Genomic DNA, 15,177 nt, shown 5'->3' with positions numbered 1-15,177 from the left:
TTTTTTTTTTGTTTTTTTCCTAAAATTATTTTTTTGCATGTAAAAAAGTTTTTTTAGGTTTTTCGGATCATTCCAAACAGAAAAGGTCTTTGGTGACTTTTCTCTAAAAATGACAGTTTTTGACATATAAGCCATTAAAAATTGAAAAATTGCGAAATCGGTCATTTTTAACCCTCAAAAACTATGTGAAAAACTGAAAATTTGAATGTTGCCAAGATAGGTGCATATTCTTTAAACATCGATTGATGAAATCCCGAAGAGCTTTTTGCAATACAATATTCAAAACTCCTTTGTTTTTTAATTGCTACTCAAGCGTGCGCGACACTATTTTCCACCGACAGTATGGTGCAAATGAAAAAAATAAATTCGTTATTTCGTAAACCGGCGACTTTAAGGAAAAATCCCGAAACAGGTCGCTTTTTATTTTTAAGTTATAATATTGTGGCATATATGGTATACTAGTGACGTCATCCGTCTGGGCGGGATAACGTAATCGATGATTTTTTTAAATGAGAATAGGGGTCGTGGGCTAGCTCATTTGAAAGGTTCTTCAATTCTCTATTCAGTAATGTAAACATTTACATAATTATTTATACAGGGTGTCCTTCTACTTCTTTTTTTGTCAAATAATTTCATTTAATAAAAAATTTTTGGACACCCTGTATAAATAATTATGTAAATGTTTATATTAGTGAATAGAGAATTGAAGAACCTTTCAAATGAGCTAGCCCACAACCCCTATTCTCATTTAAAAAAATCATCGATTACGTAATCACGTCCAGATGGATGACGTCACTAGTATACCATATATGCAACAGTATCACAACTTAAAAATAAAAATCGACCTGTTTCGGTATTTTTCCTTAAAGTCGCCGGTTTACGAAATAACGAATTTATTCCTTTCATTTGCACCATACTGTCGGTGGAAAATAGTGTCGCGCACGCTTGATTAGCAATTAAAAAACAAAGGAGTTTTGAATATTGTACTGCAAAAAGCTCTTCGAGATTTCATCAATCGATGTTTAAAGAATATGCTCCTACCTTGGCAACTTTCAAATTTTCAGTTTTTCACATAGTTTTTGAGGGTTAAAAATGACCGATTTTGCAATTTTTCAATTTTTAATCGCTTATATGTCAAAAACTGTCATTTTTAGGGAAAAGTCACCAAAGACCTTTTCTGTTTGAAATGATCCGAAAAATCTAAAAAAACTTTTTTACATGCAAAAAAAATAATTTTAGGAAAAAAACAAAAAAAAAACGTTAAAAAATTTTTGACCACCTTTTGGTCCTGGCAACATGCAAATTTGTTAAAAGGAGTCCTTTTTGAGTAAGATTGTGCAAAAAATCCGAATTAGAATATTTTTCCTAGCGGATGCTCAGTGGCTTTCTGGACTATATATTTTGAGCCATATTAAAAAAGAATTAATATCTCGATAAAAAGTGCCTTCTCGAAAAAATACAAAGAGGCAAAAAAGTTTTAAAAACACTGTGTTTAACTAATGGTACCGCAGTAAAAGTTTAATTGGAACATACACAAACATTTGGGGGGTTTAAACCCCATAAAATTTTTATGTAAACATATTAAAAAAGAAGCCGCAACTCGATAAAAACTGCCTTATCGAAAAAATACTAAGAGGCAAAAAAGTTTTAGAAATATTGAATTTAACTAATGGTACCACAATAATAATTTCATTGGAACGTACACAAAAGTTTGGGGGGGTTTAAGGGAACAAAACCCCCATACAATTTTTATGGGTTGCACAAATTTCACTATAATTCTTTTTTAAGATGTTCCTGCCATAAGAATGCCACATATCCATTTTCAATAAAAAATCTCTAATAGTTTTCGATACATTCGAAAAAATCGATTTTTATTTTGTAACTTCAAAGGGCTGTAACTTTTTTTGTGTGCATATTTGTACTAAGGTAAATTCGGTTCATTCGAACTATTTTTGGTCTCAGAATATGTGATTTAATTCATGACCTGTATTTTCGTTACACCCTGTAGAGACCTGTTAATAATCTGAAAATTTATTTATAACGTACATTTTTAGGTATATTTTGAAAAAGAAGCTACATCTCGATAAAGGGTGACTTATGAAAAAAAAGACTAAGAGGCAAAAGTCTTAAAAACACTGTGTTTAACTAATAGTACCACAATAATAGTTTAATTGGAACGTACACAAACATTTGGGGGGTTTAAAGGAACAAAACCCCCATACAATTTTTACGTAAATATATTGAAAAAGAAGCCGCATCTCGATAAAAACTGGCTTATCAAAAAAATACTAGGAGGCAAAAAAGTTTTAAAAACGTTGTGTTTAACTAATGGTACCACAATAATGAATTAATTGGAACGTACACAAAAGTTTGGGGGGGTTTAAAGGAACAAAATCCCCATGAATTTTTTATGGGATGGACAAATTTCACTATAATTTTGTTTTAAGATGCTCCTGCCATAAGAATGATACATGTCCATTTTCAATAAAAAATCTCTAACAGTTTTCGATATATTGAAAACAATCGATTTTCATCTTGTAACTTCAAAGGGCTGTAACTTTTTTTATGAGCACATTTGTACTAAGGCAAGTTAGGTTCAATCGAACTATTTTTGACCCTAGAATGTGTGGCATAATTTATGACCAATCTTTTCGGGACACCCTGTATAAATCCAACATAAGGCTCAAAACAGTCCGATGATTAGCCGTAAATTCTTATGTAAATTAAACGTGCCATTCCACACGAGGGACAGTGGCTTGCCACGGTCGCTGATCCTCACCACTGTGGCGTCCTTTACAAAATAATTGGGGCTACAAAAATCGCCTGTTTCAGCCACTTTGTAGATCCACAGAGTAGTGCTGGAGGGTAGTTCGTCTGTTTTGAACCTAATAGACGTCGAGTTACACAATAGAGGAACGATCTTTAATAAGTCAACGCAGATTATGGCTTAGGTACTCTGACGATTTGGTTGATTGTACGCACACCGTACAGACATTAAGGCGCGTTTTCACGGTACACTTTGGATGATCATCCCGGATGAATCATCCAAAGTGAAAAATAAATGAATCGTGTAAACTATTAATCATCGAAAATGATCATTCAAAATGAATATTGAACGAAGTTGAACCGAGTTCTACTTTTGTTCACTTTAGAGGATGCATCGTGGATGAATCATTAAAAGTGAACATGCTTTTATTGCTGTGATTAATCGGCAGTGACTAGTGAAAAGCGGCAACAGGTCCACGTGGATGTTTATTGTCGCGTTTAAAGTGCGTAGTTGTTGTGTTTGTACGTTTTTAGATGTTTTTTAACATGTCTTGATCTTTTGTAGACCATTCCTTTAACAAACACGTTGACGCTCATATTTTGCAGCGTCGATTTATCCTCGGCCTTACCCACCAACGTCGTTTTTTTCTAATATTCTGTTTTTAAACTACATGTCTAAGTTCATTTAAAAGACATTTACTTATTATGCCAATTCCATCACGTACAAGTTTAGTCGGCGCCATTTGTAAGTGAACAGACTAATTCAGTCTTGGTGATCCATGTAAACGATAAAATTACTTTCATCGTCACAATCACTTTGGATGATTCATCCGGGATGATCATCCAAAGTGTACCGTGAAAACGCGCCTTTAGTAAATTTAGTCAGTGAAGCAACATATCGGAGAGGCCTAGAAATCAGTACATATTTCAAATGCAAAGTGCATGGCAGTTGGAAAGATTAATGTAGATCACGGTGCGCTTTCTCTTGATAGAGAGGCGTAGTAGAAGAAGATAGAGAAGTAAAAATACCTTGGCAGTTGGTTAAATGTAAATTGCAACTGTGATGAAGAGATAATAACCAGGAACGAAATATCACGAATATGGCCTAAACCAGTTTTATATAAACGAAGCCTGTCGACAAATATTCGCAAGAAGGTCCTGAAATGTTGGTCATGTGAGGTCTATCTTATTGTATAATTGTCAGACATGGACATGATATTTTTTAAAGCAATGATATTTACTGTTGTCTGCCTAGAATCGCTTACTTCATTAACCCGGCACATGCCTGGTGAAAAAACTTAAGTCGCCTGCCTAGACGAGTATCTCACAATCGAAGATACCTATACCGTTGAATGATAACTCTTATATATTTTTATCAATCAGGGCCTATACGTTTGTTTCACAAATTTAATAAAAATCGATTACACAAATATTTTCGTTAATTATTTATTAATCACTTATATAAATCACAGACAGTTGTAAAACATATGATATTATTATATTTTATAATAGTACTGGATACAAGAAACTTCTTATCAAAAATATTCTTGTTAAGAGAAATATTAATAATAAATGGAGAAGAGAATTATTTCAGAAACTAGGCATAACTTAAAATAAAATGCATACATTTAGCTTAACTTAACATCTGCACAATCATGGTAGCTAATTTTAGAGTGCTCCATGCAGATTGCCTTGTTACAACATAGACAGGTACGTTTCGTTTTCCTGTCTTTGTTTGATGTGCAATCCTGACACCTAGAGTACCTTGGCGTCTTAGGTGGTGGTTCTCAGAGGTGCTCGTTTATTCTTTTGCGCAAGTCTCTAGGCAGCTTCACATTGTTCTTTCTTTCACAGATATGTTTATTTATCAAATTCAGTCTAAGTTGTCTGATGAACGTTCTTCTATTTGTGTTATTTGCGCGATAGCTAATGATCCCATTGATGGTAGATATTTAACATGGCATAGAACACCACCATAGGCCATCTTTTTGTATTTATCGAAACATCATAAGTAGCACATAGTGCATCATCAGCTTTGATGCTTTTGTAGAAGGTGATAATCTCTGATTTTTTCTTTTCCAATGTAGAACGGTCAATTTCGTTGTCGTGATGAAGTGTTGACATTGCTAGAACCACTTTCGACTTCTTTGGTACATATGATACAAGTGATACATCTTTCTGAAATCCAAAAAGCGATGATGACACGTCTATCTTCTTTCCTTGAGTAAAACATTGTGGAATTTCTCTTTTATTTTTACGTACTGTTCCAGTAGAAGTTAGCTGGTGTTCGTTTAGCAAGTGAAGCATCAGAGGATAACTATTAAACCAGCTATCAAAGGTGATATTTCTCTTCGACTTAGATACAGCCTTTACCAGACGGTTGATGAGATCAAATGCTTTGTTGCTGACTGCATACTGGCCTTCTGGTTAATTTCCACCGTAAATTTTTAAATGTACTAGAAAAAACATTTTGGCGTCTACCAGTGCATATATTTTAATTCCATATGTTGATGGTTTTTTAGGAATATGACTAAATGATTCCAATTTTTCATCGATACTTAAATACTCGCTAGGTGTAAAGGCTTTTTGACCATTGTATATAAATTTATCAAATATAACTCAGATAGAAGCCAGGTTGTTGATAGTTTACCTTTGCTCACGGGTTGTCATGTCATCAAATCTCAAGCAGTTTTGAACGAAGTAGAGTCTCTTCATATTCATTGTTAAGTGTGAATATTTCTACACCAGTGCTGTCCATTCTCTATAGATCTTCCATGATTTGTCGGCTAGAATGATTGAGACCGGCTATGAATAGCAGACCAATGAAGGCTTTTAGTTCTGCTATAGTCGTTTCCTATGCTATGTTGCAAAGTAAGATCAGAGCATTCGTCTTGGCGTAATCTGATACGAGCGTTGGTGTGAACCATTACTTCATTCAACATGGTATCAATGAAAAATAAAGACCAAAATTCCACTTCACTTTTAGCATCTTTAGCATATGGCTTAACACCTGGAAGATGGGTAATTATATTCTCTGATCTTGTGCGAAAGTTGGTTCGAGCGAAATTCCGACTCCATTTCACACCATTTCTTCCTTTCCAACACTCATCCTGCTCCGAATAAATCAGCTCTTGCTCTTACACATGCTCGTCTACATTTTGTGTTTTGTATCCCGTGTATATGTCACATTCGCCTTTTCCCGGAGAATATAGTGCCAAGTTAAGTTCTTCAAAATCTTCATAAAATGTCCTTACACTTATTAAGCACTTATCTCGTTTTTGATACACCAATTGTTTCTATAAATTCTATATATGTTCGGATTTTAATTTAAAATGTGGTTCACGGTAAGCTTAGATGTCGTTTTTCGGCAACGATGAGATTTGAGCTGAGGTAGCTTATAAAAAAATGCTTTCAACTTTTCTTTTGATATTGCAAATCTTAAGTTTTTTCTCGAAATATTATTCGGATTTGCAATCAAACTGTCATCGCTTTCACAAAACTTTGTGTATCACTTTCAATCCATGCAGTTACTGTACTTTCTGAAACACCTAAAGTGTTGCAAAACAAAGTTTTGCATACCCGAATTTGTTCAGATTTTATATTTAGGAAGTATTGATGGGAAACAGATCTCCGGCTACTGCACTTTTCTTTTCTGTCTCTCACACGAGCTGTGCGTAGTGATAATACCCTAGATGACACATAAAGTCGTTTCTCTGACCATTTTAATTTCCAAAAGTTTTTAAATATTTCTTCTCGGTTTTCGTTACTTATTTTAAAGCACTGGATTTTTGTGTCGATTTTGGAGCATTTACATCTATCTTTTAAAGTTCTCTTTGGCCTTTTTATGTTAAATTCTTTACCTTTTCGTCCTGTATATTCCAAACCATATTCACGTTTTCTTTTTGCAGCATTGTACTTCCATTTTTGTGGATCGCTAAATTTTCTTTTGCTTCGTTTTCGATATTTTTGGTTATTCAAATCACCATCCGCGAAGAAATGTTCTGGTTCTTCTTCCTTCAATTGAAAACTCAATTCATTATCCATGGAAGCATTGGCTCTTTCTTGGTCTTCGACTTCAAAACATGGATCAGTGTCTTCAGTTGTTTCAAAATAGTCATTGTTTTTATGTTTGTTATTTTCAAAGTCTGAGTCTTCTAATTTCAACAAATTTTCACTTTTAAGTTCATTATTAGCTTTTTCACTAACTTGTCCTGTTTTTTCCAACCCTTCATGACACTTAATATCATTTGTATTAAGGTTAGCATTTGTATCAGTTGCATCCTGAACTGTTTCCTCTTGATTAATGTACTTTACTGGTAAATGAAACAAATCTTCACCTTCAGTAATATTGTTCACAAACATTGTTGAAATCCCAACAGAGCTGTCAAATATATTTTTAGCATTGAAAAGTTTCTCCGTCAGTTTGCTATCTTCAAAGACATCGTAGTTGTCAGGCTGTGCAAGCAAACTGTCATTGTTTTGAGCGAGGCTACGTGTATCACTTTCAATCCATGCAGTTACTGTTTTGTCTGAAACACTTAAAGTGTTGCAAAACAAAATTTTGCACACCCGAATTTGTTCAGATTTTACATTTAGGAAGTATTGATGGGAAACAGATCTTCGGCTACTCCATTTTTCTTTTCTGTCTCTTATACGAGCTGTGGGTAGTGACAATACCCTAGATGACACATAAAGTCGTTTCTCTGGCCATTTTAATTTCCAAAAGTTTTTAAATATTTCTTCTCGGTCTTCGTTACTTACTTTAAAGCACTGGATTTTTGTGTTGATTTTTGAACATTTACATCTATCTTTTAAAGTTTTCTTTGGCCTTTTTATGTTAAATTCTTTACCTTTTCGTCCTGTATATTCCAAACCATATTCACGTTTTCTTTTTGCTGTATTGTACTTCCATTTTTGTGGATCGCTAAATTTTCTTTTGCTTCGTTTTCGATATTTTTGGTTATTCAAATCACCATCCGCGAAGAAATGTTCTGCTTCTTCTTCCTTCAATTGAAAACTCAATTCATGGTCCATGGAAGCATTGGCTCTTTCTTGGTCTTCGACTTCAAAACATGGATCAGTGTCTTCAGTTGTTTCAAAATAGTTATTGTTTTTATGTTTGTTATTTTCAAAGTCTGATTCTTCTAATTTCAACAAATTTTCACTTTTAAGTTCATTATTAGCTTTTTCACTAACTTGTCCTGTTTTTTCCAACCCTTCATGACACTTAATATTATTTGTATTAAGGTTAGCATCAGTTGCATCCTGAACTGTTTCCTCTTCATTAATGTACTTTACTGGTAAATGAAACAAATCTTCACCTTCAGTAATATTGTTCACAAACATTGTTGAAATCCCAACAGAGCTGTCAAATGTATTTTTAGCATTGAAAAGTTTCTCTGTCAATCGGCATTCTTTTAACATCTGCAGTTTGCTATCTTCAAAGACATCGTAGTTGTCAGGCTGTGCAATCAAACTGTCATTGTTTTTAGCGAGGCTACGTGTATCACTTTCAATCCATGCAGTTACTGTTTTGTCTGAAACGCATAAAGTGTTGCAAAACAAAGTTTTGCACACCCGAATTTGTTCAGATTTTACATTTAGGAAGTATTGATGGGAAACAGATCTTCGGCTACTGCACTTTTCTTTTCTATCTCTTACACGAGCTGTGGGTAGTGACAATACCCTAGATGACACATAAAGTCGTTTCTCTGGCCATTTTAATTTCCAAAAGTTTTTAAATATTTCTTCTCGGTCTTCGTTACTTACTTTAAAGCACTGGATTTTTGTGTTGATTTTTGAGCATTTACATCTATCTTTTAAAGTTTTCTTTGGCCTTTTTATGTTAAATTCTTTACCTTTTCTTCCTGTATATTCCAAACCATACTCACGTTTTCTTTTTGCAGCGTTGTACTTCCATTTTTGGGGATCGCTAAATTTTCTTTTGCTTCGTTTTCGATATTTTTGGTTATTCAAATCATCATCCGCGAAGAAATGTTCTGGTTCTTCTTCATTCAATTCAAAACCCAATTCATGATCCATGGAAACATTGGCTTTTTCTTGGTCTTCGACTTCACAAGTTGGATCACTGTCTTCAGTTGTTTCAAAATAATCATTGTTTTTATGTTTGTTATTATCAAAGTCTGATTCTTCTAACTCCAACAAGTTTTCATTTTTAAGTTCATTATTAGCTTTTTTACTAAGGCGTTCTCTTTGTTCCACCCCTTTATGATACTTAATATTATTTGTTTTAACGTTAGCCTCAGATGCATCCTGAACTGTTTCCCCTTGATTAAAGTCATTTACTACTGGTAAATGAACCAAATCTTCACTTTCAATAATATTGTTCACAAACCTTGTTGGAATTCCAACAGAGCTGCCAAATAGATTTTTAGCAATGAAAAGTTTCTCTGTCACTCGACATTCTTCTAACATCTGTAATCTACTATCTTCAAAGACATCATAGTTGTTAGGTTGTCCAATCAAACTATCATCACTTTTAGAGAGACTTTGTGTATCACTTTCAATCCATGCAGTTACCGTTCTGTCTGAAACGCATAAAGTGTTACAAAACAAAGTTTTGCACACCCGAACTTGTTCAGATTTTACATTTAGGAAGTATTGATGGGAAACAGATCTTCGGCTACTGCGCTTTTCTTTTCTGTTTCTTACACGAGCTGTGGGCAACGACAATATCCTAGATGACACATAAAGTCGTTTCTCTGGCCATTTTAATTTCCAAAAGTTTTTAAATATTTCTTCGCGGTCTTCGTTACTTATTTTAAAGCACTGGATTTTTGTATCGATTTTGGAGCATTTACACCTATCTTTTAATGTTTTCTTTGGCCTTTTTATGTTAAATTCTTTACCTTTTCTTCCTGTATATTCCAAACCATACTCACGTTTTCTTTTTGCAGCGTTGTACTTCCACTTTTGGGGATCGCTAAATTTTCTTTTGCTTCGTTTTCGATCTTCTTGGTTATTCAAATCATCATCCGCGAAGAAATGTTCTGGTTCTTCTTCCTTCAATTGAAAACTCAATTCATCACCAATGGAAGCATTGGTTCTTTCTTGGTCTTCGACTTCAAAACTTGGATCAGTGTCTTCAGTTGCTTCAAAATAGTCATTGTTTTTATGTTTGTTATTTTCAAAGTCTGATTCTTCTAATTTCAACAAATTTTCACTTTTAAGTTCATTATTAGCTTTATCACTAACTTGTCCTGTTTTCTCCAACCCTTCATGATACTTAATATTATTTGTTTTAACGTTAGCCTCAGATGTATCCTGAACTGTTTCCCCTTGATTAAAGTCATTTACTGGTAAATGAAACAAATCTTCACCTTCAATAATGTTCACAAACCTTGTTGGAATCCCAACAGAGCTGCCAAATAGATTTTTAGCAATGAAAAGTTTCTCTGTCAACCGGCATTCTTCTAACATCTGTAGTCTGCTATCTTCAAAGACATCGTAGTTGTTAGGCTGTTCAATCAAACTATCATCACTTTTAGAGAGACTTTGTGTATCATTTCCAATCCATGCAGTTACTGTGCTGTCTGAAACACCTAATGTGTTGCAAAACAAAGTTTTGCATACCCGAATTTGTTCAGATTTTATATTTAGGAAGTATTGATGGGAAACAGATCTCCGGCTACTGCACTTTTCTTTTCTGTCTCTTACACGAGCTGTGGGTAGTGACAATACCCTAGATGACACATAAAGTCGTTTCTCTGGCCATTTTAATTTCCAAAAGTTTTTAAATATTTCTTCTCGGTCATCGTTACTTATTTTAAAGCACTGGATTTTTGTGTCGATTTTGGAGCATTTACATCTATTTTTTAAAGTTCTCTTTGGCCTTTTTATGTTAAATTCTTTACCTTTCCTTCCTGTATATTCCAAACCATATTCTCGTTTTCTTTTTGCAGCGTTGTACTTCCATTGTTGGGGATCGCTAAATTTTGTTTTGTTTCGTTTTCGATCTTCGACATTTGCTGGTTCTTCTTCATTCAACTGAAAACTTAATTCATGATCCATGGATGCATTGGCTCTTTCTTGGTCTTCGATTTCAAAACTTCTTCGATCACTGTCTTCAGTTGTTTCGAAATAGTCATCGTATATGTCAGGCTGTTCACCTTGATTATTAACATCGTGAAGTACATTGGACTTTTGAGCTACCTGAATTAATTTGTAGCCTCTTTTTGATTTATTCATATCTGCAAACAAAAAAGAATAATGATCTTTGGTCAGTAACAAATAGTTTTTCTGAATATAGCGTTCGTGAAATTATGTTTTAAATGTTTATGATTTGTATACCAGGCGGAGTGAACTAAAAGACAGATTCACACCCAAGAAAGTCACTAGAAAAATCACCAAATACATCTTTTTTTGGTTGATCATGTCGTCCTTCGACGGTAATCCATAAATATTATATTACACTAATACGTCGCTAAAGAGTTCTAAAAACAACTGCTTTTTATATAAAAGCAGACTAAAAATCTAAAAATTAAAGGAATAACGCAGAAAACAAAAAAATTGCCGATATAACTTGATTAATCTATGAAATGCCAATAGTGTCAAATTTCATAAATGTCAAGAGTGTCAAAAATTTCATAACAGTTTATACTCTGGGCTAATTAGCAAAATTCATGGAAAAGTTATTTACCAGCAATTTTATTGCTGGAATCGAATTATAAGATCCTCCATATTAATAATATAGGTATGCGAAGTCCGCAGATAGTGTGCTACTTTTTTTATAAACAAAATGGCGCCGACAAATCGTATTTTTTTCAATTATTGCTCTATAACTCCAAAGATTTTAACTTTACAACAAAAACACCCAAATAAAAATTCACTGAAATTAAATTCTGCATAGAGATATGTTTTCACGATTTGCTCCGACGAAAATTTTCCTCGGAAAATGCGGGTTTTCCTAACAAAAACTCTAATTTTCAAATAAAGTTTTAGGTAAGTAATTATTAATCAATAATTAAATAACTTAGTGACATCAAAGCTTTCTTGGTATAGATTGTAATTCCAGAAGCCGGTGAAAATTAAACGAATATTTTAGCAACAATTCAATTGTTAATTAACAATTTATGATCGCAAAAAAAAAACCAAAATAAACATGATACATTGATCAAACTTATAAAGATTATAAAGATGAGATGCTTATTTAATATTTTATCGATAAAATATAAATTTTTCTTTTTTTTTGCATAATCTTTAAATTTTGAAAAAAAAAATAGTTATAATACGCTGGTCTAATTAGTAAAGTACAAAGAAAGGTTATTTACCAGCAATTTTATTGCTGGAATCGAATTATAAGATCCTATATATTATTAATATAGGTATGCAAAGTCTGCAGATAGTGTGCTACTTATTTTATAAACAAAATGGCGCCGACAAATCGTATTTTTTTCAATTATTGCTCTATAACTCCGAAAATTTTAACTTTACCCCAAAAACACTCAAATAAAAATTCACCCCAATTTAATTCTACATAGAGGCATGTTTTTCCCGATTTGCTCCGACGAAAATTTTCCTCGAAAAATGTGGGTTTTCCCAACAAAATCTCGAATTTTCAAAAAAATTTTTTGGGCCAGTAATTATTTATTAATAATTATATAGCTTAGTGAAATAAAAGCTTTCTTGGTATAGATTATAAATTCAGAAGACGGTGAAAATGAAACGAATATTTTAGCAACAACTCAATTGTTAATTAACAATTTACAGTCGCAATAACAACCAAAATAATCATGAGACATTGATCAAACTTAGAAAGATTATAAAGGTGTGATGCCTATTTAATATTTTGTCGACAAAATATAAATTTTTCATTTTTTTGCATAATCTTTAAATGTTTAAAAAATACTTAAAATGCGTATTTCATAGGTCTTGAAAAGGAATGCTTTAAAAAATTGTTCCAACCATTTGCAAAAAAGTTATGAAACAGCAAAGTTAATATACGAGAACTCCGTTGTTTATAATTTGTTTTAATTGTTTCAAAGCTTAAAAGTGAGTCTATGGTACAATCTAATTACTCACAAAGAATGTCAAAAATTAGTGCAATGGTTATGTTTTAATCAAAGATTAAAAATACTTTTTTTTGTAATTTTTAGCGCAAAAGTAGGCCTGATACAGAGTCGGAGCTAAAATGTTCACTCGAAGCGACTGACACGCAGCATACATTATTTATTAAAAGTGTACGTCGCGCGGCCGCCGGTCGTCGCTCCGAGTGAAAATTTTAGCTACAGTACTGTATTATTCTACTTTCGCGCGTGTAAATTACAAAAAAAATATATTTATAATCTTTAATTAAAATATAACCATTAAACTTATAATCGATATTTTTTTGTAAATAATTAGCTTGTACTTTAAACCAAATCTTTAAATACCAAACTGTTAATTATTTGGGAATAGAAATAGATAACAAATTGAAGTTCAACCACCACACAGCAGTTATAAAAAGGAAAATTATAACTAGAGCAAAACACTTCAGAAGTTTAACATACAAGAATGAAGGAATTACGATTGAAACAGCAGCCAATATTTATAAAATGATTTGCAGGCCCAACCTGTATGGTTCTACAATTTTCTATAATTCTAAAGATCCTGCCAAAAATAATATAAAGGTGGCTGAAACAACTAGCCTTCGACAAATTACTAGAATGCGTCATCCTGATAATCCACTTCATAATCCATCCAACAGAATGCTGTACGAGAAAACTGGAATTGAACCTATTAATGAGAGACTCAATAAGCTGTTTAAATATCTCTTTATTAATGACAATAACAAAAATTTAATTGAGCCCCACATTGTGAAGATACCAGAGGACAGTGCCCGTAGATGTCCAGGAAGAACTCTCTTTGAAGAAATCTGCGACACATCAAGACAATAAACAACTCTATTCAAATCATCATCTGTATTATAACTAATTGTCAGTGATATTGTGATTACCGCCACATAAAATTTTTTTTTTTTAACTATTGTATTGTATTAATATTAACAAAAAACATATATTGTAATAATGTATATTAATTGTGTAAATTGGCTGAAAGACTTCGGTCGATGGCCTTTTAGTACATTGTATCAATAAAGTATGTCTCTCTCTCTCTTTCTCTCTCTCTCTCTCTGAAGAAGAAAGCTAATAATTTAAAACTAGAATGGTAATGCAATTTTAAAAATGATACAAAAATCAAATCCAGAGATACAAATTGAAATTTATATTTATAAGCATCCAAATCCAAGCGTTTTATACTAAATTTACAATCAAGATGCAGTAGAAATAAACAAACCAAGACACGTTAAATGCTACTAGGAGCACTCCCGAATCGTAATTTACAATGTACCTGTATACATTGTAAATCTCAAATCATGATTTCCAACGTTTATACATTGCAAATTATGATTCGGGGGTGCTCCTTTATTTCTACTGCACCTTGAATGTAAATTTAATATAAGTACTTCTTTCTATCTACTTTTCCGATTCACCACCGAACCACACCGAACAGCTGTTTTGTTATCGGTAGCCGGTATATAGGTATACCAACTTCTCGTGATTCTCTTTCTCGCTTTAACTTGTACTGATTCTACATAAAGTTCTCTTTTTAGACAACTTAATATTTTCTTCAGTCCTATAACATCTAATTAATAACTCATCTCATAACGGTGGATGATCTATCACACCAAATTTACGTTTTGTAGTTATGGAGCTAGTTATATGTTATAGTTATGTTAACTTTAACACAAACGTTAAAAATAACTTCGGTAATTCATCACACGCCTGAATATGGGAGGAAGCCCCTTAGGATGCACACACAAATGCGATGGAGAGACAATATATGATCAGATTTAAAAACAATGGGGCTACCCACTGATCCAACTTTCATGGACAACAGTTCGAACTGGAAGCCGAGTTGTGCAGTCAGCCAAGACCCACCCCAGGTTGTAATGCTAAGAGAAGAAGATCTATGACTAAAGCTTGCATTTCTTTCCTCTTACCTGGGTCTGATTCTTCCTTTGGTTCAATCTTAACATCTATCATGTCCATTGCTGTGGATGTATGTTTCTGATCATATTTATGGTCTAATATATTTGGCTGAAAATGGTAATCTTCAATCTCTTCCTTAATTTCACCTTTCAAACCTTTTACATCTTTCCCTTTTAATTCCATATGAAATAAAGAAACATTTTTATGTACTTCTGGGGATTCCATAGTTTGAATATATTAATCTATAAGATAAGAGCAACCAACTTAACCGAATTCTATCTGAATGACCAGAACCAGAATACAATAATTCATAACACCTACTGCCAGGTCAGATAAAACATAAAACTTAATTAAAATTTAAGAATAAATTCACGATGATGATCCAAGAAGAAGTAAATAGTAAATTTTGACATCATACATCAAC

General features: G+C 33.0%; 1 protein-coding gene across 3 annotated transcripts; it reads right to left on the bottom strand.

Annotated features, from left to right (window-relative positions):
* Nucleotides 1-4,198: 4,198 nt before the first annotated feature.
* Nucleotides 4,199-15,172, bottom strand: LOC114332212 (uncharacterized). 3 transcript variants are annotated; one of them, XM_050642126.1, is made up of 3 exons: nucleotides 14,765-15,172; nucleotides 10,127-10,976; nucleotides 4,199-9,121 (listed from the first exon to the last, which is right to left on the bottom strand). In XM_050642126.1, exons 1-3 carry the CDS (start codon nucleotides 14,976-14,978, stop codon nucleotides 6,241-6,243), a joined length of 3,945 nt encoding a protein of 1,314 aa, XP_050498083.1. In that variant the 5' UTR covers nucleotides 14,979-15,172; the 3' UTR covers nucleotides 4,199-6,240. The 3 variants fall into 3 exon arrangements, with proteins under 3 accessions (XP_050498083.1, XP_050498082.1, XP_028137768.1); XM_050642125.1 differs by having other exon boundaries at nucleotides 4,199-9,635; nucleotides 10,641-10,976; nucleotides 14,765-15,171; XM_028281967.2 differs by having other exon boundaries at nucleotides 4,199-10,976.
* Nucleotides 15,173-15,177: the final 5 nt, after the last annotated feature.

This window comes from Diabrotica virgifera, chromosome 1 (genome assembly GCF_917563875.1).
Source record: "Diabrotica virgifera virgifera chromosome 1, PGI_DIABVI_V3a".
Taxonomy (NCBI): Eukaryota; Metazoa; Arthropoda; class Insecta; order Coleoptera; family Chrysomelidae; genus Diabrotica; species Diabrotica virgifera.
Note: the sequence above shows the minus strand (reverse complement) of the source record. Positions and strands in the feature narration are given on the sequence as shown.